A 26,672-nucleotide genomic window follows, 5' to 3' on the forward strand; every position below is an offset into this window, starting at 1 on the left:
ATTTATATAATGAAGTAACATTGTTGAACCTATCATGAATGATAATAGGTTTGTTCAGATAAAACAAGTAAAATGTAATTTCTTTCCATGTGTAAATACTGAAACATAGATTCTCGTTCAAAGTACTGTACTAAACCAAAGCTTTCACCATTGATCTTTTTAGCTACACATCTAAAACCTTCAAAAATACTTGAAATTGTTTTACTGGTATTTTAAGAAGTTTTATAAATAATCTCAATGCACATGTCACTCCGCTTTTTAAGAAAGGAGAGAGAGGGAAACCGGGAATTATAGACCAGTTAGCCTAACATCTGTTGTGGGGAAATTGCTGGAGTCTATAATTAAGGATAGGGTGACTGAACACCTCGAGAATTTTCAGTTAATCAGAGAGAGCCAGCATGGATTTGTGAAAGGTAGGTTGTGCCTGACAAACCTGATTGAATTTTTTTGAAGAGGTGACTAAAGTAGTGGACAGGGGAATGTCAATGGCTGGTATTTATATGGACTTCCAGAAGGCATTTGATAAGGTCCCACATAAGAGACTGTTAGCTAAGTTAGAAGCCCATGGAATCGAGGGAAAAGTACGGACTTGGTTAGGAAATTGGCTGAGCGAAAGGCAACAGAGAGTAGGGATAATGGGTAAGTATTCACATTGGCAGGATGTGACTAATGGAGTCCTGCAGGGATCTGTCTTGGGGCCTCAATTATTCACAATATTTATTAACGACTTAGATGAAGGCATAGAAAGTCTCATATCTAAGTTTACCAATGACACAAAGATTGGTGGCATTGTAAGCAGTGCAGATGAAAACATAAAATTACAAAGCGATATTGATAGATTAGGTGAATGGGCAAAATGTGGCAGATGGAATTCAATGTAGACAAATGTGAGGTCATCCACTTTGGATCAAAAAAGGATAGAACAGGGTACTTTCTAAATGGTAAAAAGTTAAAAGCAGTGGATGTCCAAAGGGACTTAGGGGTTCAGGTACACAGATCATTGAAGTGTCATGAACAGGTGCAGAAAATAATCAATAAGGCTAATGGAATGCTGGCCTTTATATCGAGAGGACTGGAGTACAAGGGGACAGAAGTTATGCTGCAGCTATACAAAACCCTGGTTAGACCGCACCTGGATTACTGTGAGCAGTTCTGGGCAATGCACCTTCGGAAGGACATATTGGCCTTGGAGGGAGTGCGGCGTAGGTTTACTAGAATGATACCCGGACTTCAAGGATTAAGTTACGAGGAGAGAGATTACACAAATTGGGGTTGTATTCTCTGGAGTTTAGAAGGTTAAGGGGTGATCTGATCGAAGTTTATAAGATATTAAGGGGAATGTATAGGGTGGATAGAGAGAAACTATTTCCACTGGCTAAGGATTCTAGGATTAGGGGGCACAGTCTAAAAATTAGAGCCAGACCTTTCAGGAGTGAGATTAGAAAACATTTCTACACACAAAGGGTGGTAGAAGTTTGGAACTCTCTTCCGCAAATGGCAGTTGATACTAGCTCAATTGCTAAATTTAAATCTGAGATAGATAGCTTTTTGGCAACCAAAGGTATTAAGGGATATGGGCCAAAGGCAGGTATATGGAGTTAGATCACAGATCAGCCATGATCTTATCAAATGGCGGAGCAGGCACGAGGGGCTGAATGGCCTACTCCTGTTCCTATGTTCAATGTATTCATTAGCTAAATTGAAATAAGATATTAAATATTTGACACTTTTAAATGTATTTCTCTGCTTTCCTGTAGATTATTTAAAATGCCGATGCCGACCAAAGCAGCAAATAATCCAACAATTGTTAACTGCCCACCTTTTCGTGAGAAGTCCCTGTTACGTAATGAAAAATACGATTTTAGGAATTTTGCTGAAAAGCAAAGTGAGTATGGTGTAACAGACCATACCAAACAGAAACATCAGAATGACACTCAGACTCTGAAAAAAGCACATGTACTTCCCATGATGCCACAATCACTTAACGTAAAAGGTAACGGATATTATTATAGCAGATATAATTGGCCAAATTTTCTTCCCGTTGCGAATTGTAGTGAAGGCACTAGTAAAAAATGATGTAATGTCAGGAGAAACTTATGGCTGGCTTTGGAGGCTGAAAAGTCCTGTCAGTCCTTCATCATTCAACTTGAAATAGTGCGCTAGATTAACCATTTTTATTTAATTTGGTATCTTTTAAACCTCAGTAAGTCCTCTTTCATTTTCCTGCTTTTAATGCTAAGCAGTCCAAGGCTGGATTTCCCTCTTGTACCGGATAATGATGGCGGCAGGGTTCTGCCCGCCATCCCAGCCCGATTGTGACCCCAGTCTCACCGGATGGGACAGGTTTACTTTGAAGGGTGGGCTCCCAGTGGGATTCCTGGTGCTGCCCAACAAAATTCAACTGCAGTGCTTCACAGAGGATGAGGGATCAATAAAGCGGCAGAAGCGCCCCAAAGTTTCTTTGGCTCATCTGGGCAAGCAGTTTTTATTAAGCTTTGGGTCCTCTAGAGGTAAAAAGGGAAAAGTGCTCACTACTAGGCCTTCTCCCTCCAACATTGGCACTAACAGGCTTGCTGTTGCTGCCCCAGGATATACTATCCCTTCTCTTGTAGTCCCCGGGGTCAGTAGCAGGCAGAAGGTGGGGAAATTCCATGGGATCCAGTGATAGGCCTTCCTACCCCGTTTCCCTTTATTTTGCATTTCTATACTGCCTGAAAACTGCTGTGTGCCATTTTCAAACCCCAGCTTCTCCTGCCTTTTTGTGTATCGCTCCAACCATTTTTGTTTAACCTTGTTGCACCAGTTGGATGTGCTATGGGGGTAATTCCTTCCCAGTATCATCAGCACTGATGAAAGTGATAATGCCAAGATAACCCTGCTGTACAGTACTTCCTGACATTGCAAGAGCAAGACTAAGAGAAAATAGCATCAGTGATGATGTGAGGTAGGAACAGAAGGAAATGTGGTTTGAGATAGTTGTTGGAGAGGAAGGCGTTTAAGACAGATACCAGGTGGCAAGACAGTTTGAAGCTGACACTAAGTGGTTGGGGTGAGACTGAATTGACTATTGAGAGGGCAGTGAATTGTTTGAGATGGAGATGTTGCATGAACAGCTAATTCATGCTGAAAATATAAAACATAAATATTCATGCTTCACAAAGATTAGTAAAGTATTCCATAACAACGATTGGCAAATATCAGTAATCATGTCTTTCGTACAACTAGTACACATTCTACTATTTTTGTGCTCCGACCTTCCTAGTTATGTGCATATACAAGAATTAGAAGATAAGAAAATGCAGTCTGATATTTACACACTACCTATTACAGCCCTTGGTTTATGACATCGTTCACGATAGATGCACAGTAGTAAATATGGATCGAAAGATTAACAAAAGAATGAAAGTGCATTTATATAGTGAATTGCTTTGAAGTGCAGTCACGGTAATCATGTAGATGAATACATATATGATTGTGTCGCATTTATGAACCAAGTATATGCTTGTTACTATTGAAAAGGAATAAAATCTTGCACCAGAATTGTGGTTCATGTAGAAAATTATAAATGTGCAGGCAGTGCAATGGATTACTAGGATAGAGGTTCATTTCTTCTGGTATTTTCAATGAATGTACCTTGCAATGTGTTAACGAGCCACGCAAGCTACAAAAGTTTGATCATTGGCCTATGCTGCATTAGTTGATCTCAGCCTTGGTGTCTGGGATTGGGGACATTATAATAGGCCTCAGTGCCATGCACTAGGAGAGAGAAAAATTGGCCAGGATTCCTGCTGCTCGTCACTTTGCAGTAACCCCTGTTAGAAAATAATTCTGTATGGATATTGGCTGAGTATAATATTGGACTCAGCTGTGATACCATTCACAGCTGAATAGTCCATCAACATGCACTGTAAGGCTCAAACATGAAGAATAGCCACTTGCTAAATTACCAAAGGCCTATAGCACATATGGAAATATACCTACGGATGAGCCAACCCTCTCAGGAAAAAAGGAAAGAAGCAAATTGGGCAAAAAAGTTAACGCATTTGTGTAAAAATAACTTACAACAAAATAACAACTGAAATGCTATCCAGTTTTTCTTGATTCATTATAGATTTTTAATTTTCTTCTTCTAAGTGTAGATGCAACAGGAAGAAGTTCAGGAACTTTGAGAGCAGTTACTGAAATTCGTATCCTTTCAACATTTGTGCGCTTTTTTTATTGTTAATAGTCAAATGAAAGTGATTAATTTGTTAAAACTAAACTATTTAATTCTTTGGCTCTAAACAGAAGTAACTGTGGGCTTATAATTTTTTTCCTTTGCTTTTACAATAATAATTTTTTGAAGCATAACATGCATAACAGTTGTAAGAAGCCAAGCATTTTGTACATTGTGAATGGACTCATGAATGGACCCATTACAAAAAATATATGAAAATAACACAAAGTGACTTAAAATAGTCTTAAAAATTAGAACTGTAACAGAGCCCCATAATAGTAATGGACTATACTAGCTTTCCTGTTTCTTGAAGAAAGTATTGCCACTAGATGGCAAGAGCTGCACATGCTATAACATTATTCTATTTTTAAAATGTTTACTTGCTGTTGAAAACTGGATATATTTCTATTCAATTATTAAACTTTTAATGACATACTATTTGCTAAATGCTGTAATTGAAATGGCATTGACTTGGTCCTTAACAAGCTTGTACAAAGCTGTACAATTCAGAAATATTTTCAAAGAATTTCCTTATTTCAACTACATACAGTCCAAAGCATTAGATGATGTATGTACTGTAATTAATTGTCTAATAGTGCTGCCTTTCTTCAAATGTATGTATATATATGTGGGAGAAGCACAAAGGAAAGAGTAACACTCAGCTAAGTGGGTATTGGACAGAATGGCACTTTTCAAAATTTAACAACTTACAATGTTGCAGAAACACATGATTTAGAGACATGAGATTCCTGAGAAAGCAATTTCATTAGTGGGAATGAAAAAAAGCCATCAATTGCGACACTCCTACATATTAATCTTTTAACACTTCTCCAGCAGCTGATGAATCAATTAACTGGTATAAATGATGAAAAGTTTGTTAATCCAGCTGTGGAGTATGCAGTGATTGTGAGAAATGGATCAACAGCAAATTCAAACAGCCCATTTTTATAACCCAGGCCTTGGAGGTACTGATCCGCTGTTACGGAATGCCTTTAAGACTTTGGATGGCTGAAGATAATTCCCAGCAATACAAAGGAGACAACAAACATAGCAGGAAGTCACAGATAGAGTCAAGGAGGTGTAGCGCAAGACATATATGGACATGAAACAAAGTAGTTGTTGTTTAAGGTGCCAAAAACACTCTACTAATACAAAGAAATGTTGGCAAGGATGTAGCAAGTAAGGTGGTAGAAGCAAAAATAACAGAATTATGAAAATCAGATTATACATGCCAAGATGGGAAAGAGAACATATTGCAGGAATTAATTCCGTGGGCCAAGTTTTTAAAAATCATTTTCAGGATATGGGCGTCGCTAGCAATGCCAGCATTTATTACTCATCCCTAGTTTTTTTTTAATTCGTTCATGGGATGTGGGTGTCGCTGGCAAGGCCAGCATTTATTGCCCATTCCTAATTGCCCTTGAGAAGGTGGTGGTGAGCCGCCTTCTTGAACCGTTGCAGTCCGTGTGGTGAAGGTTCTCCCATAGTGTTGTTAGGTAGGGAGTTCCTGTGGATAGGACACACTGCAGCCACGGTGCACCTTTGTCCTCATGTATTCATGGTTCAGTCTTTCTCTCTGTGTCTTAGTCTCATAGTTTCCACATCGTTCACCTGAGGAAGGAGGTAGCCTCCGAAAGCTTGTGAATTTAAAATAAAATTGCTGGACTATAACTTGGTGTTGTAAAATTGTTTACAATTAGTCTCATAGAGCACAGGTTTAAATAATCCATTAGCCTTTGAACTGCCTGGAATGTGTATTAATGTTTCCCATTTTCACACAATCCAAACAAGGTATTTCTAGCTTAATTAACACTTTAATGCTCAAGGGAGGTTGAAAACAAAAGCCACCTTCTGGAAATCAGAAATGCTGGAGTGGGCAGGCACCTTAAGACCTTCCTCAGCCCTAGCTTTACATTGATACAGAGCACAACAGAACCAAAGAACTGTAGAAGTTTATAGCACACAAAGAGGCCATGTCTGTGCAGCTGTTTGCTCGAGCAATCCGAAAATAATTCCACTGTCCTGCGTACTAAATTAACCCTGTATCTTCCTTTGTTTATCCACTTTTCCCTCAAAAGATGCAACAATGTCTTAACTACTCCCTGTGGCACAGCATTCCATGTTCAACACCCCTCTGAGTAAAGAAATAAAATGTATTAATTTATACTTAGAAGCTAATTCTGCCTCTGTCTACATTTATACAGTGATAGTCACATAGAAGTTTTCACAGTAGACCAGAAGATGCTTAGAAGACATCTGTGTCTCACTGAGTACAACCTGCGCTTTTGAGTCTCCTGCAGTATTGTGGAGCTTCCTGCTATCTTGGCAGATTTTTTCTCTCATTAGATAAATGAATGAAGCATGGATAACGCCATGAAGAAAGATGAAGTGGGGAATGAGGAGGGAAATAGAATTGAAGTAAATGGCTTCATTTACAGAGCTAGCTAGCATTGATAGAGATGGGCTGTATGGTCTCCTTGTATGCTGTAATTTTTATGACTCTATATTGCCCATTAGCACATCACTTAAACATTTCAGAGTGCTTAATGCATTTGATTACTTTTTGGAGCGCAGTGGCTGTTACCTGCATAATTCTTAATTATGTCTTTACTACCTTTAAACACTGTGCTCTGAAAAATGCCAATTTAATTTCTGTCAGGAGTTTTGAAAGTACCTTGTAGTTAAAAAAAACACAAGGTAGCTGTAAGTGTCACTGCTATATGTGGAGTGGGGGAATGACGATAATAGTGTCCCCATCTGGAAGAATCAACTGGCAGACCTTTGTGATTACCTCCCTGCTCAGTTTGAAGCTCCTCAGACAATCAGAGAGATCAAAGTAACTTATAAATAGCCTATACATTCACCTTGTGTGTCTTTTTTGTACCTATTCATGGAATGTGTTGCAGCTCATACTTTTTCTCAGAGAGAGCAATCACTGTGGCTATCCTAATCAGGTTTCAAAATAGCAAGGGCACATAGGTGGAGATTCTGTGCAGTTTTTAAACTTAACGTGTGTAGATCTAAATTCCATATGTGGCACAAGGCTGTAATCAATGAGAACAATCACACTAACTTTTATTTAGGTTAGACCTGCCCCCTAAAATTGGTTGGACTGTCAGATTTTAACATTGAAAAACTGATTTTAATCAAGAACTGGATTTCTGCATAACATCAAATGTCCCCAGTAGAAGATTTACCAACATCTGGAAAATAAGCTTCTAAATCTGTACTGAAGACTAAACATATTGATTTAATTTTACACATACATGTTTTGATTTAATATTGTTTGTTAAGGAGACTGGGTAAGCTTCTGGCCTTTTTATAACAGAGATTATAATTAATTTTAATTTGGTGATTCATTGTGCTGGTCAAGCGCTTTATCCATATATAAAATCTTACAAAGATTCTTTTGTTGAACTATGTTTTATGCCATTTACTTTTGACGCCAATTAATCTGCTTATTTGACATCCAACTTACCACTGTGAGTGGCAGTTTTACCACTCAATTAACAATGAACACAGCAGCCCACTGAAGAACAGAAAACTATTTTGTGTAAATGAGCCCACAGAGTAGCAGCCGGCGTGAGGAGGTCATTGGAGAGGAAGGCTAGGACCAGGCCCTCTCCCTGCTTCAGTGAATTTGGTGATCTTCCCACTACTGCACAGTCAGTACCGTAACCCCTGTGGTACTGCAGCGAGAAAGCAGGGAAATTGGTCGCTTCCCCTAGTCCCCTTTCCCTTCTCACAGTCATTTATATGATGTGGAGATGCCGGTGATGGACTGGGGTTGACAATTGTAAACAATTTTACAACACCAAGTTATAGTCCAGCAATTTTATTTTAAATTCACAAGCTTTCGGAGATTTTCTCCTTCCTCAGGCAAATGTTTCAAGAGCCTTGAAACATTTGCCTGAGGAAGGAGAAAATCTCCGAAAGCTTGTGAATTTAAAATAAAATTGCTGGACTATAACTTGGTGTTGTAAAATTGTTTACAATTCATTTATATGAGGCAGGCAGCCGAGATGACCAGCTGGGGGAAATATAATGTTTCCATTGCTGGATTTAGGGGTGGGAATCTAGTGATGCATCTTCCGGCCCCATTTTCCCTGCTTCACCACGGCTGTACTGGGTGGTCCATCAGAGGAAAATACAGCCCAAAGTCTTCAGGTTCACTGATGCCTCAACTGGTATGTTTGCTCCTAAGAATACCCAAGGACCACAGCACTCTTACCTGGGTATGTCAGAGTGAATCTGTCTTTGCCACCTCTGCTTCCTTGACAAGACAGTGACTGAGCTTTGCCATCCACTGTGGGCGAACAGATTACATCAAGAACTGGGGTGGTTCTTTCCGCAGCTATGAAAGTCACAATGGCCTTCAGCTTCTATGCAAAAGGATTCTTCCAGGCCACCATAGGGGACATCTGACAGATAAAACCAGTATTTAGTTCATACTTGTGCAAAGGAAATCACTGATGCTGAGTTGCCACTGAAAAACCAACTGAAGAGTTCACAGAACTTTTGCTGACGAGTAGGCTTCTCAAGAGTTCAGGACGTTGTACATAGAACTAATGTGGCCATCAGATTTACACATGTCAACCCAATTGCATATATTAAGGGGAAGGGATATCACTTCATAAATTTTTAGCTGCTTCCTGACCAGAGAAATGTAAGCCTGTGCATTAATACCCCTTTTACAGAGGGCAGCCATGATGTTTTTATTATGTAGCAGTCCACATGCCTATATTATTTGAAGGTCACAAGAGAATGAACAGACGACTATTGGGAGACAAGGGCTATCTTTTGGGTTCATGATCCCAATTAGAAATCCCCAAGCAGTAACAGAGTACAACTACAATGAGGCCCAAGCCTGGCATAAGTTATTATTTGGTACACAATAGCATTCTACAGGAATGATCCATTGTTTGGATCGCTTATGGTGGGGAGGGGGGGGAAATCTATTTTACAGTCCAGCCAAAGTCTCCAAAATCATCTCTATTTGCTTTATGCTGTACAATTTTGCCATCCAATAAGGAGTGAGCCTGTCAAGGAACTATGAAGAGGCCCACAGGAAGAAGGTGGGAAAGAGAAGTAAAAGGAAAAATACTTGAAAAGAAAAAATTTGCAGGGCTATGGGGAACGAGCAGGGAATGAGATTAATTGGATAGCTCTTTCAAAGAGCACAGGCACAATGGGCTGAATTGCCTCATTCTATGCTGTATGATTCTATGATAAGGAAGGTGACAGGGAGAGAGTAGATACACAAGTAGGAAGATTGTTTTGAACCTCTGATTGAGAACTGTTTCCAGTAATGGACACACCCTGCACTGACCAACATTGTTTTTACTATGCAAACCAACTCTGTAAACTTGTTCCTATATCTTCCTATATTCAGACCCGTGAACCCCTTCTCCTTTCTTCCTGCAAGATTTGTAGAGGGCAGTTTTCTTCTTTATTTCACTTTTAATTTATTTGTCTATCCATTTAGGGTTATGCTTCTTTAATCTGAGATTTCTGATTCAAGGTATGCATTTTACACAGAATGTACAGCACAGAAACAGGCCATTCGGTCCAACAGGTCCATGCTGGTGTTTATGCTCCACACAAGCCTCCTCCCAACCTTCTTCAACATATCCTTCTATTCCTTTCTCCCTCATGTATTTATCTAGCTTCCCCTTACATGCATCTGTCAACTACTCCTTGTGGTAGCGAGTTCCACATTCCAACCACTCTCTGGGTAAAGAAGTTTCTCCTGAACTCCCTATTGAATTTATTAGTGACTATCTTATATTTATGACCCCAAGTTCTGCTCTCCCCGGTAAGCGGAAACAGCTTCTCTATGTCTACCCTATCAGACCTTTTCATAATCTTAAACACCTTTATCAAGTCACCCCTCAGTCTTCTCTTTTCTAGAGATAAGACTCCCAGCCGGTTCAATCTTTCCTGACAGGTGTAACCTCTCAGTTCTGGTATCATCCTAGTAAATCTTTTTTGCACCTTCTCCAGTGCCTCTATATCCTTTTTATAATATGGAGACCAGAACTGTTCACAGTACTCCAATTGCAGTCTAACCAAGATTCAATACAAGTTTAACATAACTTCCCTGCTTTTCAATTCTATCCCTCTAGAAGTGAGCCCCAGTGCTTGGTTTGCTTTTTTTATTGCCTTATTAACCTGCATCACTACTTTTAGTGATTTGTGTATCTGTACCCTCAGATCCCTCTGCTCCTCTACCCCATTTAGACTCTTATTTGCCAAGGGGTATGTGGCGTACTTATTCTTCCTACCAAAATGTACAACCTTACACCTATCTATATTGAAATTCATTTGACAATTACACACCAATTTATCTTGTATTCTCAACATTATTCCTTTAAAGACATCCCAGTTGATCTCTATTGTAATGTACTTTATTTTGTTGAAATTTGTTTAGAGATTATCTGCAAGGTAGAACTGGTGGAAAAAATGAATTGTGGGGCCCAACTGTGTGTCCTACCACCCTGTGGCACGATTCATTAGAAAATGGTGCCTGTGTTCCATGCTACTTGATTAGTTAAGGTGAAAAATGTGCTGACGTGGGAACATGTTGCTCAATTCTGAACATGTAAAAACAAAGTATTGAGATTGTGTAAGTTGAATTGATTCTTGTCTTCAGCCATTTTATTAACTAGATCTAAAAGTTTATGGATTTTTGTTTAGCTTCTTTATACAGAGAAGAACTTTGTGATTTGTTCCCCAACTGGTTCCGGAAAGACTGTAATATTTGAACTAGCCATGGTCAGAATACTGATGGAAGTTCCAAAGCCGTGGTCTCGTATAAAAATTGTATACAGTAAGTTTAATATAAAGACTTTTATTGATTCTTTTAATTCTAAGACTGAACATTTGTTTTTTCATTATCATTTTAGAAAATCAATACAAAAAACAAAGTATAATACTGTATTTCCATTTATTGATTGTTAGTTCAGCTAACATATTTATTACTGCAACTACTGCTGAATTGGTTTATGTCACAATGATTAAGTTGTACATAGAAGGGCTTGTAAATAAGACACAAGACAGCAGAAATACAGCCAAACCTCCCCTGTGAGAAAGAATGATTTGCATTTATAAAGCACCTTATAATGTCTCTCAGATACATCTCAAAGCACTTCACACAATAAATTATTCTGAGGTGCATGGACTGTTTTGTTGGCTAATACAATGTCCATTTTGCACACAGGAAGTTCCCACAAACAGCAATGGGTCAGATGACCATTTAATCTGTTTTCAGTAGCATTGGTTGAGTGAGAAATGCTGGCGAGGACAGAAGAACTTCCTTTTAATAGTCCCATGAGATCTTTAAAGTCCACCTGAACTGGCAGATGGGCCACAGTTTAACATCTTGACTGAAGGATGGCGCCTCGAACAATACGAAACTCCTTTGATACTTCATGGAAGTATTAACTTACATTATGTCCTGAAGTGGGCTTGAACCCACAATCTTCTGACTCAGAGGCAAGGGTGCAACTAACTGATACTAATATAATCATAAGTGATCATTTCTAGGGGTTCATTTTACCATGGACAGAGCCCCTCACATGTTTATTCCATCACTGCAGGCTGCAGAAGAAATGAACTGTTACTGATTTTGTTTATTTCTTAACTGAGCCTCCTGTAAAGGTAGTTGATTTATACATTGTTTGGGTGTGTCTGGGTAAACAGACACACCCAAACAAGATTCTTATTAACATGATGAAGGACTTTAAATTATGCTGTGCAGTATTAGCATGCAAATGCTTATTGCGTTAGTGCACAAATCTTCAATACGTTATTTTAAAGTTGGCATTAACCCTTTGTAAACAGGGTAAAGCTGCAATTAATATAGAAAACAAAGGTATTTAAACAAACGCATTATGCATTTGTACACTAATAAGAAACAGCACAGTTTCAATGCTTTCCACTGATTTGCCTTCAAGATATGTGATAGAATCTTTTATTTTCTTAGTGGCTCCAATCAAGGCCTTATGTAATCAGCGACATGAAGATTGGAAAGAAAAGTTTGGACCTATCGGACTGAACTGCAAAGAGCTCACTGGAGACACAGAGATGGATGATTATTTTGAGATCCAAGATGCCCATATTATCATAACTACTCCTGTAGGTGCCTGTACTGAACATTCACAGTAAACAATATTAAACATTAAAAAATATAATATATATACCGCAGTAGAAGTGTGTTGGAAGCAGCAGTTGTTAATCTGAAAGTTTCTTTAAAAGTAATGTTAAGATACCAATTTATTTCTCCAGCAATCATTATTGTTAAAGAAAGAAAGAACTTGCATTTATATAGCGCCTTTCATGACCTCAGGACATCTCAAAGCCCTTCAATGCCAATGAAGTGCTTTTGAAGTGTTAACTAAATGGGATAAATAGAAATTATCTATAAAGAAAGCGTAAGAACATAAGAAATAGGAGCAGGAGTAGGCCACATGACCCCTCGAGCCTGATCCGCCGTTCAGTCAGATCATGGCTGATCTTCGACCTCAACTCCACTTTCCCGCCCGATCCCCATATCTCTTGATTCCCCCTGGAGTCCAAAAATCTATCCATCTCAGGCTTGAATATATTCAATGACTCAGCATCCACAGCCCTCTGGGTAGACATTTCCAAAGATTCACAACCCTCTGCGTGAAGAAATACCTCCTCATCTCAGTCTTGAATGGCCAACCCCTTATTCTGCGACTATGCCCCCTAGTTCTAAACTCCCTAGCCAGGGGAAACAATCTCTCAGCATCTACCCTGTCAAGCTCCCTCATAATCTTATATGTTTCAATGAGATCACCTCTCATTCTTCAAAACTCCAAAGAGTATAGGCCCATTCTACTCAACCTCTCTTCATAGGACAACCCTCTCATCCCAGGAATTAATCGAGTGAACATTCGTTGCACCGCCTCCAAGGCAAGTATATCCTTCCTTAGATAAGGAGACCAAAACCGTACAAAGTACTCCAGGTGAGATCTCACTAAAGCCCTGTACAACTGTAGTAAGACGTCCCTACTCTTGTACTCCAACCCCCTTGCAATAAAGTCCAACATGCCATTTGCTTTCCTAATTACCTGCTGTACCTGCATACTAACTTTTTGTGTTTCTTGTATGAGGACACCCAAGTCTCTCTGAACGCCAACATTTAATAGTTTCTCACCATTTAAAAAATAATATTTTTTTTCTATTCTGCCTACCAAAGTGAATAACCTCACATTATACTCCATTTATCATTCTCCCCATTACAATTTTCACATTAAGAGGCTTCTAGTTTATGTTTTGAAGCATGGCTAACGGCAGTTCTAGGTAACAGAATAAAATTTTTCATAGCAAGTAACACTTAGGAGAATCTCTGAAAATAGAAGAATGCCATTATTGAACCGTAAACATTTACAGCACAGAAGGAAGCCATTCAGACCATTGTGCCTTTGCTGGCTCTCTGAAAGAACAATCCGCTTAATCCCATTCACCTGGCCTTTTGCCATACCCTTTTAATTTTTTCTCTTTCAAATATTTATTCATTTCCTTTTTAACAGCTATTCTAGACCCTGCTTCCACCACTGTTCCTGGTTGGGCATTCCATATCCTAACAGCTAAAGCAAAAAAAATCCTAATCTCTCCCTTTGTTCTTTTGGTAATAATCTTCAATTTATGCCCTCTTGTTGCTGAATCACAGATCAGTGGAAATAATTTTTCCAGATTTACTTCTCATAATTTTGAACACCTCTAATAGATCTCCTCTTAACCTTTTTTATTGTAGTTTCCTTTGCGACGCCTTATCAAACACTTTTTGAAAATCCTTATGTGCAACATTCACAACATTTCCTTTATCAATACAATCTGTTATTTCCACAAAGAACTCTATTAAATCTGTCAGACATGTTTAACTTTTTACAAATCCATGTTGCGTGTCCTTAATTAACCCATGTCTTTCCAGGTGAGTATTAATTTTATGCCATATTATGGCCACTAGAAGCCTACCCACTGCCAAAGTTAAACAAACTAATCTATAGTTGCCTGCTTTATTCCTTTCACCCTTTTTGAACAGAAGTATTACATTGACAACCCTCCCGTCCTCTGGTACAACTTCCATATCCAAGGATATTTGAAAGACTGTGGTCAGAGCATCTGCTATCAGCTCTCTGACCTCCCTCAGCAATCTATGCCATTAAGGCCTATTGCCTATCATGTAATGTGCATCTTTACGAGTATTGCATAAATCTTTGCTAGGAACAAAATAGCATAAAAAACATGTTTCCTAATACAATTTATACAAACAAACTGTCAATGTCTATACAGTATTTATATTTCCTAGTTGTAAAGGATATTTTGTTGGTGCAGGATCGTGCTGTTCAAACATGGAGTAATAGGATATGGGTTTGCTACAAAGATTTCCTGTACAAGTTTCTAAATTCAATTAATCACGAAAGGGAGGCCAAACATATCCCCAAAGAAATATAGGGAAAGTTGCTCATTCACATTTGACATAATTAAATATACTCCAAAAAGGGTGTAACTTTTCCTATCAAAAGTTATAATCGTGCACTTTATAAAGACGTGTATTTGACCCTTTTTGCCCAGATTTTAATTATTTTTCTCTAAGGAAAAATGGGACACCATGACAAGAAAATGGAGAGATAATTCATTAGTGCAGCTTGTGCGGCTTTTCCTTATTGATGAGGTAAAGGTCTATATTTTACCTAGTACATTTTATATTTTTTGATATCATTACGTTGTGAAGTTATAGTTTGTTGTTTCTTAGCTGGATTAGCAATGTTTTTATCTTCTAAGGAATTGTGGGCATTTTGTATGCAAAATTGTTTTGAAGAAAATGCATGCTATTTTACTCCAATTGGACTTTTAGTACTATTTTAACTTTTTGAAGTGGCAAATACCTATTATTCTAGGTACATGTTGTGAAAGATGAATGTCGTGGTGCAACCCTTGAAGTTGTAGTCAGCAGAATGAAAACAGTTCAGTCAGCTGTCTCACGTGCATCCAGTCGACCTGATGATATAACGTTGAGATTTGTAGCAGTTTCTGCAACAATTCCTAATGTTGAAGATGTAAGTCTATTCATATCATACTATCATACTATAAGATTTACTAGGATGCTACCGGGACTTGATGGTTTGACTTATAGGGAGAGGTTGGATAGACTGAGACTTTTTTCCCTGGAGAGTAGGGGGTTTAGGGGTGATCTTATAGAAGTCTATAAAATAATGAGGGGCATAGATAAGGTAGATAGTCAAAATCTTTTCCCAAAGGTAGGGGAATCTATAACGAGGGGGCATAGATTTAAGGTGAGAGGGGAGAGATACAAAAGGGTCCAGAGGGGCAATTTTTTCACTCAAAGGGTGGTGAGTGTCTGGAATGAGCTGCCAGAGGCAGTAGTAGAGGCGGGTACAATTTTGTCTTTTAAAAAGCATTTGGACAGTTACATGGATAAGATGGGTATAGAGGGATATGGGCCAAGTGCAGGCAATTGGGACTAGCTTAGTGGTATAAACTGGGCGACATGGACATGTTGGGCCGAAGGGCCTGTTTCCATGTTGTAAACTTCTATGATTCTATGATTCTAAAATGAATATGCCAAAAAGAAAGTAGTACCATTTTGCATGATGTCCGTGACTGTATTTGTGCATCTTTTGTTTTACTTTCATAGATTGCAGAATGGTTATCAGATGGAAAAGGACCAGGAGTTTCCATGAAGATAGATGAAAGCTATCGACCAGTAAAGCTCCGCAAAGTTGTTCTTGGACTTCCTTGCCTCAGTACTCAAACTGAATTCAAATTTGACTTATCTCTTAATTACAGAATGGCTAGCGTTATACAGACATACTCTGAGCAGAAACCTACTCTGGTGGTATTGATCTTTTTAATTCTGATTCACTTCTTAGTTCTTTTACCAATAGTTCCATAATGTGTTATTTAAAGGTCATTTTTAACTTTTAGTTTTGTGCTACAAGGAAAGGTGTGCAACAGGCTGCTTCCGTACTTGCAAAAGATGCCAAATTTGTCATGACTATGGAACACAAGCAAAGGTAATATTTTTCTCCTGAATCGTATTGAAGTATAAACTTTTTGAAGTTTGGTGAGCTTGAAATAAATCTCAAACTACACTACAGCAATGTGAGACATTTTGATGTGATAAGATAATAAACAATGCAAATATATATAAAATTTGTATGAAGTCACATAATAATTCTATAACAAAAGCAAAATACTGCGCATGCTGGAAATCTGAAATGAAAATAGAAAATGCTGGAAACGCTCAGCAGGTCAACAGAATTAACGCTTCAGGTCGACGACCTTTCATCAGAACTGGAAGAAGTTAAAGATTGAACAGTTTTTAAGCAAGTACAGAGCCTGGGGTTAGGTGGGTAAGAACAAAAGGAAAGGCCTGTGACAGGGTGAAGGGCAGGAGTGATTAAATGACAAAAGTGATTATGATGCAAAGCAAAAGTGGGTGGTAATGGGACAAGTAAAGAAACAAAAGATGGGTCCAGAGGAGGTGTAAATGATAACAGCAGAACCATTACCAGCACTTGTTGTCTGAAAAAATGGGAATTGTAAACAATTTTACAACACCAAGTTATAGTCCAGCAATTTTATTTTAAATTCACAAGCTTTCGGAGGCTTCCCCCTTCGTCAGGTGAACGATGTGAAAATGAAATCCTCGAAATGAAATCGCATTTATAATTCACAGAACAATGCTTGGTGAGTACAGACAGTTTTTTCAACTGCCCGTTGCCAAGGCAATCAGTGTGCAGACAGACAGGTGTTACCTGCCAGGTCTCACAGAATATACAAATCACCAAAAAAAAAACAACAAACAAAAAAAACAGATGTAAACAATTTTACAACACCAAGTTATAGTCCAGCAATTTTATTTTAAATTCACAAGCTTTCGGAGACTTCCTCCTTCCTCAGGTAAATGTTCAGGAGCTCCTTGAGGCCCACGCATTTATACATATAGAACAAATTGTCCAGTACTTCCCCGGAGCGGAGAAACTACGCCATGTTCTCCGCAGCCTTCAACATGTCATCAATGAGGACAAACACCTCGCTATGGCCATCCCCACACCTCCACTACTCTCCTTTAAACAGCCACCCAACCTCAAACAGACCATCGTTCGCAGCAAATTACCTAGCTTTCAAGAGAACAGCGTCCACGACACCACACAACCCTGCCACGGTAACCTCTGCAAGACATGCCAGATCATCGACACAGATACCACCATCACACGAGAGGACACCACCCACCAGGTGCATGGTTCATACTCCTGTGACTCGGCCAACGTTGTCTACCTCATACGTTGCAGGAAAGGATGCCCCAGAGCATGGTACATTGGCGAGACCATGCAGACGCTGCGACAACGGATGAACGGACACCGCGCAACAATCGCCAAACAGGAGGGTTCCCTCCCAGTCGGGGAACACTTCAGCAGTCATGGACATTCATCCACCGACCTTCGGGTAAGCGTACTCCAAGGCGGCCTTCGAGACACACGACAACGCAAAATCGTCGAGCAGAAATTGATAGCCAAGTTCCGCACCCATGAGGACGGCCTCAACCGGGATCTTGGGTTCATGTCACGCTACACGTTACCCCACCAGCGAACAAATGTTATCTGTTTTTAATATAACGGGTCAGTTGCTGTCTTTTCTATGTTTCTACCTCTCTATCTCTTTTTTTTGTTTGTTGTTTTTTTTTTGGTGATTTGTATATTCTGTGAGACCTGGCAGGTAACACCTGTCTGTCTGCACACTGATTGCCTTGGCAACGGGCAGTTGAAAAAACTGTCTGTACTCACCAAGCATTGTTCTGTGAATTATAAATGCGATTTCATTTCGAGGATTTCATTTTCACATCGTTCACCTGACGAAGGGGGAAGCCTCCGAAAGCTTGTGAATTTAAAATAAAATTGCTGGACTATAACTTGGTGTTGTAAAATTGTTTACAATTGTCAACCCCAGTCCATCACCGGCATCTCCACATCATGAAAAAATGGGAGCAGTGATTATGATCTGAAGTTGTTGAACTCAGTGTTGAGGCCGGAAGGCTGTAAAGTGCCTAATCGAAAGATGAGGTGCTGTTCCTCGAGCTTCCGTTGAGTTTCATTGGAACAGTGTAGGAGGCTGAGGACAGAGACGTCAGAGTGGGAGTTTGTACAGAGAATTAAAGTGGCAAGCGACCGGATGGTCAGGATCACACTTGCAGACTGAACGGAGGTGTTCAGCAAAGTGATCACCCAATGTAGAGGAGACCGCATCGTGAGCAGCGAATACAGTACACCAAGTCTGAAGAAGTACAAGTAAAACGCTGTTTCGCCTGGAAGGAATGTTTGGGGCCCTGGACGGTGGAAAGGGAGAAGGTGAAAGGGCAGGTGTTGCATCTCCCGTGCTTGCATGGGATGGTGCCGGGGGAAGGGGAGTGGGTGTTGGTGGTGATTGAAGAGTGGATCAGGGTGCTGCGGAGGGAACAGTTCCTTTGGAATGCTGAAAGGGATGGGGAGGGGAAGATGTGTTTAGTACTGGCACTGTGTTTGGAGGTGACACAAGATGATCTGTTGAATGTGGAGGCTGGTGGCGTGGAAAGTAAGGACAAGGTGGGGGGGGGTGCTATCGTGGTTTTGGGAGGGAGCAGAAAGGGTGAGGGCAATGTGCAGGAAATGGGACCGACACGGTTGAGAGCCCCGTCAACCACAGTAGAGGAGAATCCTCGGTTGAGGAAAAAGGAAGACGTATCAATAGCACTGATGTGGAAGGTGGCATCGTCGGAACAGATGCGACAGAGACAGAGAAACTGGGAGAATAGATTGGAGTCCTTACATGACGCAGGGTGGAGGAAGTGTAACCAAGGTAGCTGTGAGAGTTGGTAGGCTTATAGTAGATATTGGTGGACATAATATTGGTATAATAATTCTATGTTATGAAGTGATATTTTTGGTAGGAAGAATGAGGAGAGGCAATATAAACTAAATGGTACAATTTTAAAGGAAGCGGAGGAACAGAGAGACCTGGGTGCATATGTACACAAATCTTTGAAGGTGGCAGGACAAGTTGAGAAGGCTGTTAAAAAAGCATAAGGGATCCTGAGCTTTATTAATAGAGACATAGAGTACAAAAGCAAGGAAGTTACACTAAACCTTCATAAAACACTGGTTAGGCCACAGCTGGAGTATTGTATTCAATTCTGGGCACCACACTTTAGGAAAGATGTCAAGGCCTCGGAGAGACTGCAGAAGAGATTTACTAGAATGGTACCAGGGATGAGGGACTTCAGTTATGTGGAGAGACTGGAGAAGCTGGGGTTGTTCTTCTTAGAACAGAGAAGATTAAGGGGAGATTTGATAGAGGTGTTCAAAATCATGAACGGCTTTGATAGAGTAAATAAGGAGAAACTGTTTCCAGTGGCAGAAGTAACCAGAGGACACAGATTTAAGGTGATCAGCAAAAGAGCCAGAGGCAACATGAGGAAAGATTTTTTTTATGCTGCAAGTTGTAATGATCTAGAATTCACTGCCTGAAAGGGTGGTGGAAGCAGATTCAATAGTAACTTTCAAAAGGGAATTGAATAAATACTTGAAGGGAAAAAAATTACAGGGCTATGGGGAAAGAGCAGAGGAATGGGACTAATTGGATAGCTTTTTCAAAGAGCAGGCACAGACACGATGGACCGAATGGCTTCCTTCTGTGCTGTACCCACTATGATACTAGTTATGCTGTTAGTATTAAGACAGCGACTAAATTAGGTACTAAAAAAAACTGTCTTGATCAAAACTTGAGGCAAAAAATGTGACTTTTTGTCGCACTGTACTCTGTGTTTATACATCCAGTATTTTGACTGGATATAAGACAGATAGAATATTGTATGCCAAGTGATTGGTTTATGCAACTTGTTCTAGAAACAGCTGTGGGTTTTTTTTCAAATAATTTTTTCCCTTGTAAGGATTTTTTTTTGCATAGAAGTAAATTTTAAAATATATGGGAGTGAAGCGGGTTGGTAGGTTGGTGGTTAGATAAACTCTCAAGGATAAAGCCATTGCAGGACAGGGGAATTGTTCCTTTAACTCCTGTAAAAGATAATGCAATGCTCCATCTTCTATTTTGAATATTGTAGACCAATATAACTACTGTGTCTTTTATTCGCATCATAACTCACAATATTAAATAGTATTGAACTTCTAGGGAACTTATACTTAAAATTCTTCACTTACACTTTATTGTAAATTTTAAGATGTAATAAACCTGGCATTTTTTTAAAAGAACTTTGCTCTTGGGTTAAAAAAAATAATTTTCTTCATTTATTCTTATATCTAACTTTTTTAAACTCAATAGGCTGCAAAAATATACAAACTCAATAAAGGATTCAAAGCTTAGAGGTAAGTTGTTTATATTTTGAATGGTTAAATAAAAGAAATGTATGTATTTAATATTTTTCTGTAAGTAAAATTTATACATGAATTTTAATAGATCTGTTAATATATGGAGTTGGTTATCATCATGCTGGCATGGATCTGTCCGATAGGAAAGCCACTGAAGCTGCCTTCACTGTAGGAGATTTACCAGTACTTTGTAAGTCATTTTTTGTACCATCTTTAGGCTTGGATGTTATTTTTCTTGTTCAGCTTGTTTTGTTTTAAACTGATTTCATATTTTTGGGTTTTTACATTGGATAATTTCTCAGGTTCAGAATCACCAACTGTTCGAATAAGCAATCCTTGCATCCACCATGATCTGGAGTGTACCTTTCCCTGCCCAATATCTAGGAAAACGATAGTAAGACCCAGGGATTGCAACAGAGGTCCTTACTCTGAGCACCAGCTATCAGAATGCTACCATGTGACTTACCTCTCTTCGAAAGATAGATTGAATGTACACTATCAGAACGAGTCTCAGGCTCGGAACCAACAAATGGTTTATATAAATAGGACAGATAAATGAGTAATATACAATGAGGCCGAATTTTAGGTACCAATATCCTGCACTCCAAGAACACCTGAAAAATGTCCTACCCGAAATTGGGTTGGGTCATTTTTGAGGTGTCTGGGCAGCTGCCTCAAACCGGCATTAGGCCCCTTGCATATGCTAATGAGGGGCCTGACGCTTGTGTTATGACCCTCAGGGAAATTGGGTTCCCCTGAGCAAAACAAGCGTCGGCCTGATCTGCTCAGATTTTCTAGACGTGGATGTGGCCTAGCCAACAACCGCCACCGATAAGGTAAGTTTAAATTTTTAAAAATTGACATGGAGTCAAGAGGAGCAGGAGTCCTCCTCCCGGATCCACAGCATTCCTGGCAGCCACTCGGTCCCCCTCCCGGTCCCCCACCCATGGGACTTGTCGGCGACTCAGGCAACCTGAAATTTGATTCTTCACTCGGACGAGCTGACTGTAGAGGTGTGACAGGTACTGGCAGCACGCCATTATTATTTAAGTGAGGCCCATAGAACAATTTCTCGGATCCTCAGGCCTTCATCTTAGGGCACAGGGATCTATAGCCCATCATTGATGACGGCATATGATATTTGCCATGCAATGTGAAATCTGTGACCATCTTAGAAAGAAAGACTTATATTGTTCACATTCTCAGAATTTCCCAAAGTGCTTCACACTGAATTACTTTTTGAAGTAATTATCTCGCGTGCTAATCTCATTGAAATGTATAAAATTCTTAGAGGGCTTGACAGGGTAGATGCGGAGAGGCTGTTTCCCCTGGCTGGAGAGTCCAGAACTAGGGAGCATAATCTCAGGATAAGGGGTGGGCGATTTAGGACTGAGATGAAGAGGAATTTCTTCACTCAGAGGGTGGTGAATCTTTGGATTTCTCTACCCTAGAGGGCTGTGGATGCTCAGTCGTTGAGTATATTCAAGGCTGAGATCGATAGATTTTTGGAGTCTAAGGGAATCAAGGGATTATGGGGATCGGGCGGGAAAGTGGAGTTGAGGTCAAAGATCAGCCATGATCTTGTTAAATGGCGGAGCAGGCTCGAGAGGTCTTATGGCCTACTCCTGCTCCCATTTCTTATGATCTTATAAAAGCAGTCACAGTTATTTTGTAGACAAATACTGCAGCCAATTTGTGCACTGCAAGGTCCCCCAAACAAATGAGATGAATGACCTTTTAGTCTGCTTTGGTGGTTTTGGTTGAATGTTGTAAAGGACACTCTCAGGCCTGAGGGTGCATTCCATTTTGCTCCTCTGTTTTCCAGTGCTAGCCCCTGTTGGGGTGCCTTGTGCCAAAGATGCCGCCGGACCATGTTATTGGCCCAGGACACCAAAATTGGCTGCAGCTGGGCCTGTCCAGCACTGGGGCAGAGGTGCTAGGAAAATCAGACTTACCAACTCCACCAAGCTAGTTTCCTCAATAATATCTTTAGTGCTGCTCTTTAGACGAAACTTTTTTTTTAAGGTATTGATTTGTGTTTATATTTCAACTATTTTTGAGGCTATGACTGACTTTTTTCTGTATTATTTTGTTACAGTTACTACTAGCACTTTAGCTATGGGAGTCAATTTGCCAGCCCACTTAGTGGTAATTAAATCCACAATGCATTATGCAGGAGGAATGTTTCAAGAATACAGTGAAACTGATATACTTCAAATGATGGGCCGAGCTGGCCGACCTCAGGTAGAATATAAGAAATGATAGAAGTGATGTGACAGGTGATGTTCTCCAGGGATCTGTACTGGGGCCACAGCTTTTCACCATATATACCAATGACTCGGATGAAAGAATAGAGAGTTAGGAGGCATAGATGGGAGCAGGAAGTTACAAAATGACATCGGCAGACTAAAGCACATGGAGTTCAATGTGGGAACATTTGAGGTCCTCCACTTTGAATCTGAGAAAGACAAATCAGAATATTTTCTTAATGGGAGAGACTAGGAACTGTGAAGGAGCAAAGGGATTTAGGTATCTATGTACACAAATCAATAACTGCTAGTGCACACATACAAAATACAATCAAAAAGGCTAATGTTGGCCTTTATCTCTAGGAGGTTGGAATTCAAAACTGAGGAAGTGATGCTTCAGTTATAGAGTGCCTTGGTCAGACCCCATCTGGAGTACTGTGTTCAGTTTTGGGCACCCCATCGAAGGAAGGATATATTGGCTTTGGAGAGGGTGCAGTGCAGATTCACCAGAATAGTACTGGGGTATAATGGGTTAAGTTATGAGGACAAGTTGCATAAACTTGGTTTGTATTCCCTTGGTATTCCCTTGAGTTTAGAAGGTTGAGGGAAGATCTTATCAAGGTGTTTAAAATGATAAAGGGATTCAATAGGGTAGATACAGAGAAACGAGTTCCTCTGGTGGTTGAATCCAGAACAATGGGGCACAATCTTAAAATTAGAGCTAGGCCGATTAGGAGTGAAATCAGGAAGCATTTTTTCACACAGTGCAGGTGGAATCTGGAAATCTCTACCCCAAAAGGCATTTTGGGTAAATTGAAATTCTCAAGATTGAGAGCAATATATTTTTTGTTAGGTAAGGCTATAAAGGGATATGGAGCCCCTTCTTTCTCTATTGCTTAGGACCTCTCAGATGTCCCAACACTTTGAAAAAAAAGCTGATCTAATAGAATGGCAGAACAGGCTCATTGGATTAAGAATTCTTGGGGCTTAGGCACCAAACATATTTGGGATCCCTACGCACCCCTCGCATGATCCCTCGATCCATTAAAACTATGTAGTAAAATGCAAGAAAAAATAGGCTGGTACAGTTTTTACATGCTGCATGGTCAGGGTCTTGTATACATCAAGGGACCCCAATTTGTATTTATTAACGAGACTCCTGCCGGAATCTAGTGGGAGCCTCATCTGCCACCAAAACCAGCAGCGTTAAAATCGCAGGTTGGCAGGAATGGAGAGAGAAATTGAGCTGCTCCATTTTAACTGCTCCCCCATTCCGTTCCCACTGATCAGAGAAAGTTAAAATTGCCTCCGTTTGATTTTACTTGTCATGTCTTCCTGGCTGAGATTACAATATTGCCGTGTGGGAACTGTGGATGTGAACCCACACCCTGGATGCCCTCATTTTTTCTAACATTTATGTATTGTGTAAGTGATATAGTCGATTGATCTGATGATGTCCTCCACCACAGACTGTTAGGCGATGGATTCCTCCCAGCAACTCTCTATATGAGTTACCATTCTCAGTTATGTGTGGTTTGAAAGGTGAAACCCAGCAGCAAACATTTGGCCTGCTATTCCAGTGGGGTAGGAGGCTGGAAGTGGAATGGGCTGGCTCGTGTTGCCAATCCTCCCGGGTTAGCTGGGAGTTTTCGGAATTGAGGATCGATCTGCCGGGCACTACTGCCTGCAGCCTGGGAGAAAAGTACTTTCGACTGGTGACTCGTGCCTGCGCGCCTCCAAAGTCTAGAGCTGTAATCTGCACTTCCATTGGTAGATAAAACCTAAGTCCACTAATAGCTGCTCAAAGATCAATCCCCAAGCCTAATTCAAGCAAGTAAAGCCCTTGCAGTAAGAAGTAATAAGCAGCCTGTATTGTGGGACAATGGGGCAGAAATTTCTCAGACCGGCGAACCAACTGTGCTCGTTGCTTCATAGATTTATACTAACCCATTAACTTACCGCGGTCTTTACTTCGGGCACGTCCTCGAATAGGAAGTGGAGAAGAGCCCAGTGTCAGTTCAAGCAAAGCTAGGACCTGTGGGAGAAACAACAGGATCACACTCTCCCCTCTACCAATCAGATTGCAGCATTTTTGACCAGCTGCGAAACTGTCTCTGCAGGCTTCCAACATGAAAACCAGGAAGTGAGAGGTACAACATTAAAATCATTGTAAGAACAGTTATAGACAGCGAAAAAAGAGAGGGTGAGAAATAATTGAATTAAATAAAAGAGACAGAAGGGAAAAGTAAAAAAAAACATTTTTTAATTTTTAAGAAAAATATTTTTTACGACCAAAAACTATTAAAATAAGGAGTAATGAGACTCCACATTTTTAAAAGTTAATTTTTAATTGTTTGGCAGTCATTAAGACTTACTGCGGTGTTAATACTTAGTTTAGACCTGGTATATTTAAACGTACCTGTTTTGTGGTGATATTAGTTACTTTCCAGTTGGGCAGATGAGCAAATTGGCCCTGGTTCAATGATTTCACTGATTGCAGCGGGTGAGATACTTTTAATTCGAAGCGGTCATATCGCCGGTGAACCAGCCGGAGCAAGTTTCGGATTTCTGGATGTTTGCCGGCGACAGGCTACAGAAGATGAGGAATGAAGAATAAAAACTTGAAGCTTCTTTCCTTTATGGCTGAAACTTGACACTGCTGCAAGGTATTGGGGCAGAAATTGCTTGCAGCATAACGGTGAGTGCTGTTGAGCTCACTGTTATTTTGCAAGCAATTTCTGCCCGAATACCTTGCAGCAGCATCAAATTTCAGTCATAAGGGAAAGAAGCTTCAAGTTTTTATTCTTCATTCCTCATCTTCTGTAGTCTCAAGTCCTGTTCTTATCTGATCTGTTGGAGAATGGTACTGATTTAATTTCGTGGAAAAATTACTTTTATATTTGTGCTTTGCACTCATAGCAATCCAGTCTGATGCAAGAGGGTCTGGCTTGCTCTGTTGCGCAGTGCTGTCAGCTTGGATTGGGGGTTTAGTGATACTTCTGCAGAGCAGTTCAATTGCATTTATGATTGTGACGGGTAAGTGTCATTGTTCAGCTTGTATTGAAAATTACCTGTGATCAGTTGTGGCATTTGGTACAGTGCTGTCTCTTTCTAACATGCCATGGAACAATGCGATCCTGTTTATATTGCTACATATTGATCCTTTCCAAGAGTCTTAAAAATCATTTTTTGTTTTATGTACAGTGTTATTTATTTGCACAAGAAATGTTCGGGGAGATAGTATCGAATCACAAGGAAAATCACATTGGGAAAGAATTCCTGTGATTGTTATGTGTAGCAAAATCTTAAATGGGTTTATAAACTGAGTACTGTGTACAGTTCTGGTCACCACATTACAGGAAGGATGTAATTTCACTAGAGAGGGTGCGGAGGAGATTTATGAGGATGTTGCCAGGACTGGAGTATTTTAGCTATGGTGACATATTGAATAGGCTGGGGTTGTTTTCCTTGGAACAGAGAAGGCTGAGGGGTGATTTGATTGAGGTGTACAAAATTATGAGGGGCCAAGATAGAGTAGATAGGAAGGACCTATTTCCCTTTGCGGAGGGGTCAATAACCAGGGGGCATAGATTTCAAGTGATTGGTAGAAGGATCAGAGTGGAAATGAGGAAAAATATTTTCACCCAGATGGTGGTGGGGGTCTGGAACTCACTGCCTGAGAGGGTGGTAGAGGCAGAAACCCTCAACTCGTTTAAAAAAAATACCTGGATGTGCACACGAAGAGCTGTGACCTACAGGGCTACGGACCAAATGCGGGAAAGTGGGATTAGGCCG

The 26,672-nt window shown here is 40.1% G+C and overlaps 1 protein-coding gene across 1 annotated transcript in view; it reads left to right on the forward strand.

The window, feature by feature from the left end:
- The first annotated feature begins 1,846 nt into the window (after positions 1–1,846).
- hfm1 (helicase for meiosis 1) overlaps positions 1,847–26,672 on the forward strand; it is a 91,943-nt gene continuing 67,117 nt past the window's right edge. Inside the window, exons 1-13 of the mRNA XM_067989575.1 lie at positions 1,847–1,885; positions 1,927–1,993; positions 4,149–4,187; positions 4,714–4,784; positions 10,913–11,045; positions 12,201–12,352; positions 14,841–14,918; positions 15,145–15,303; positions 15,903–16,103; positions 16,193–16,281; positions 20,582–20,625; positions 20,717–20,818; positions 22,727–22,872. Coding sequence (XP_067845676.1) covers positions 1,847–1,885; positions 1,927–1,993; positions 4,149–4,187; positions 4,714–4,784; positions 10,913–11,045; positions 12,201–12,352; positions 14,841–14,918; positions 15,145–15,303; positions 15,903–16,103; positions 16,193–16,281; positions 20,582–20,625; positions 20,717–20,818; positions 22,727–22,872 — 1,320 coding nt within the window. The remainder of the gene's footprint in view (positions 1,886–1,926; positions 1,994–4,148; positions 4,188–4,713; positions 4,785–10,912; positions 11,046–12,200; positions 12,353–14,840; positions 14,919–15,144; positions 15,304–15,902; positions 16,104–16,192; positions 16,282–20,581; positions 20,626–20,716; positions 20,819–22,726; positions 22,873–26,672) is intronic.

The sequence above is a fragment of the Heptranchias perlo genome, chromosome 9, assembly GCF_035084215.1.
Source record: "Heptranchias perlo isolate sHepPer1 chromosome 9, sHepPer1.hap1, whole genome shotgun sequence".
Taxonomy (NCBI): domain Eukaryota; kingdom Metazoa; phylum Chordata; class Chondrichthyes; order Hexanchiformes; family Hexanchidae; genus Heptranchias; species Heptranchias perlo.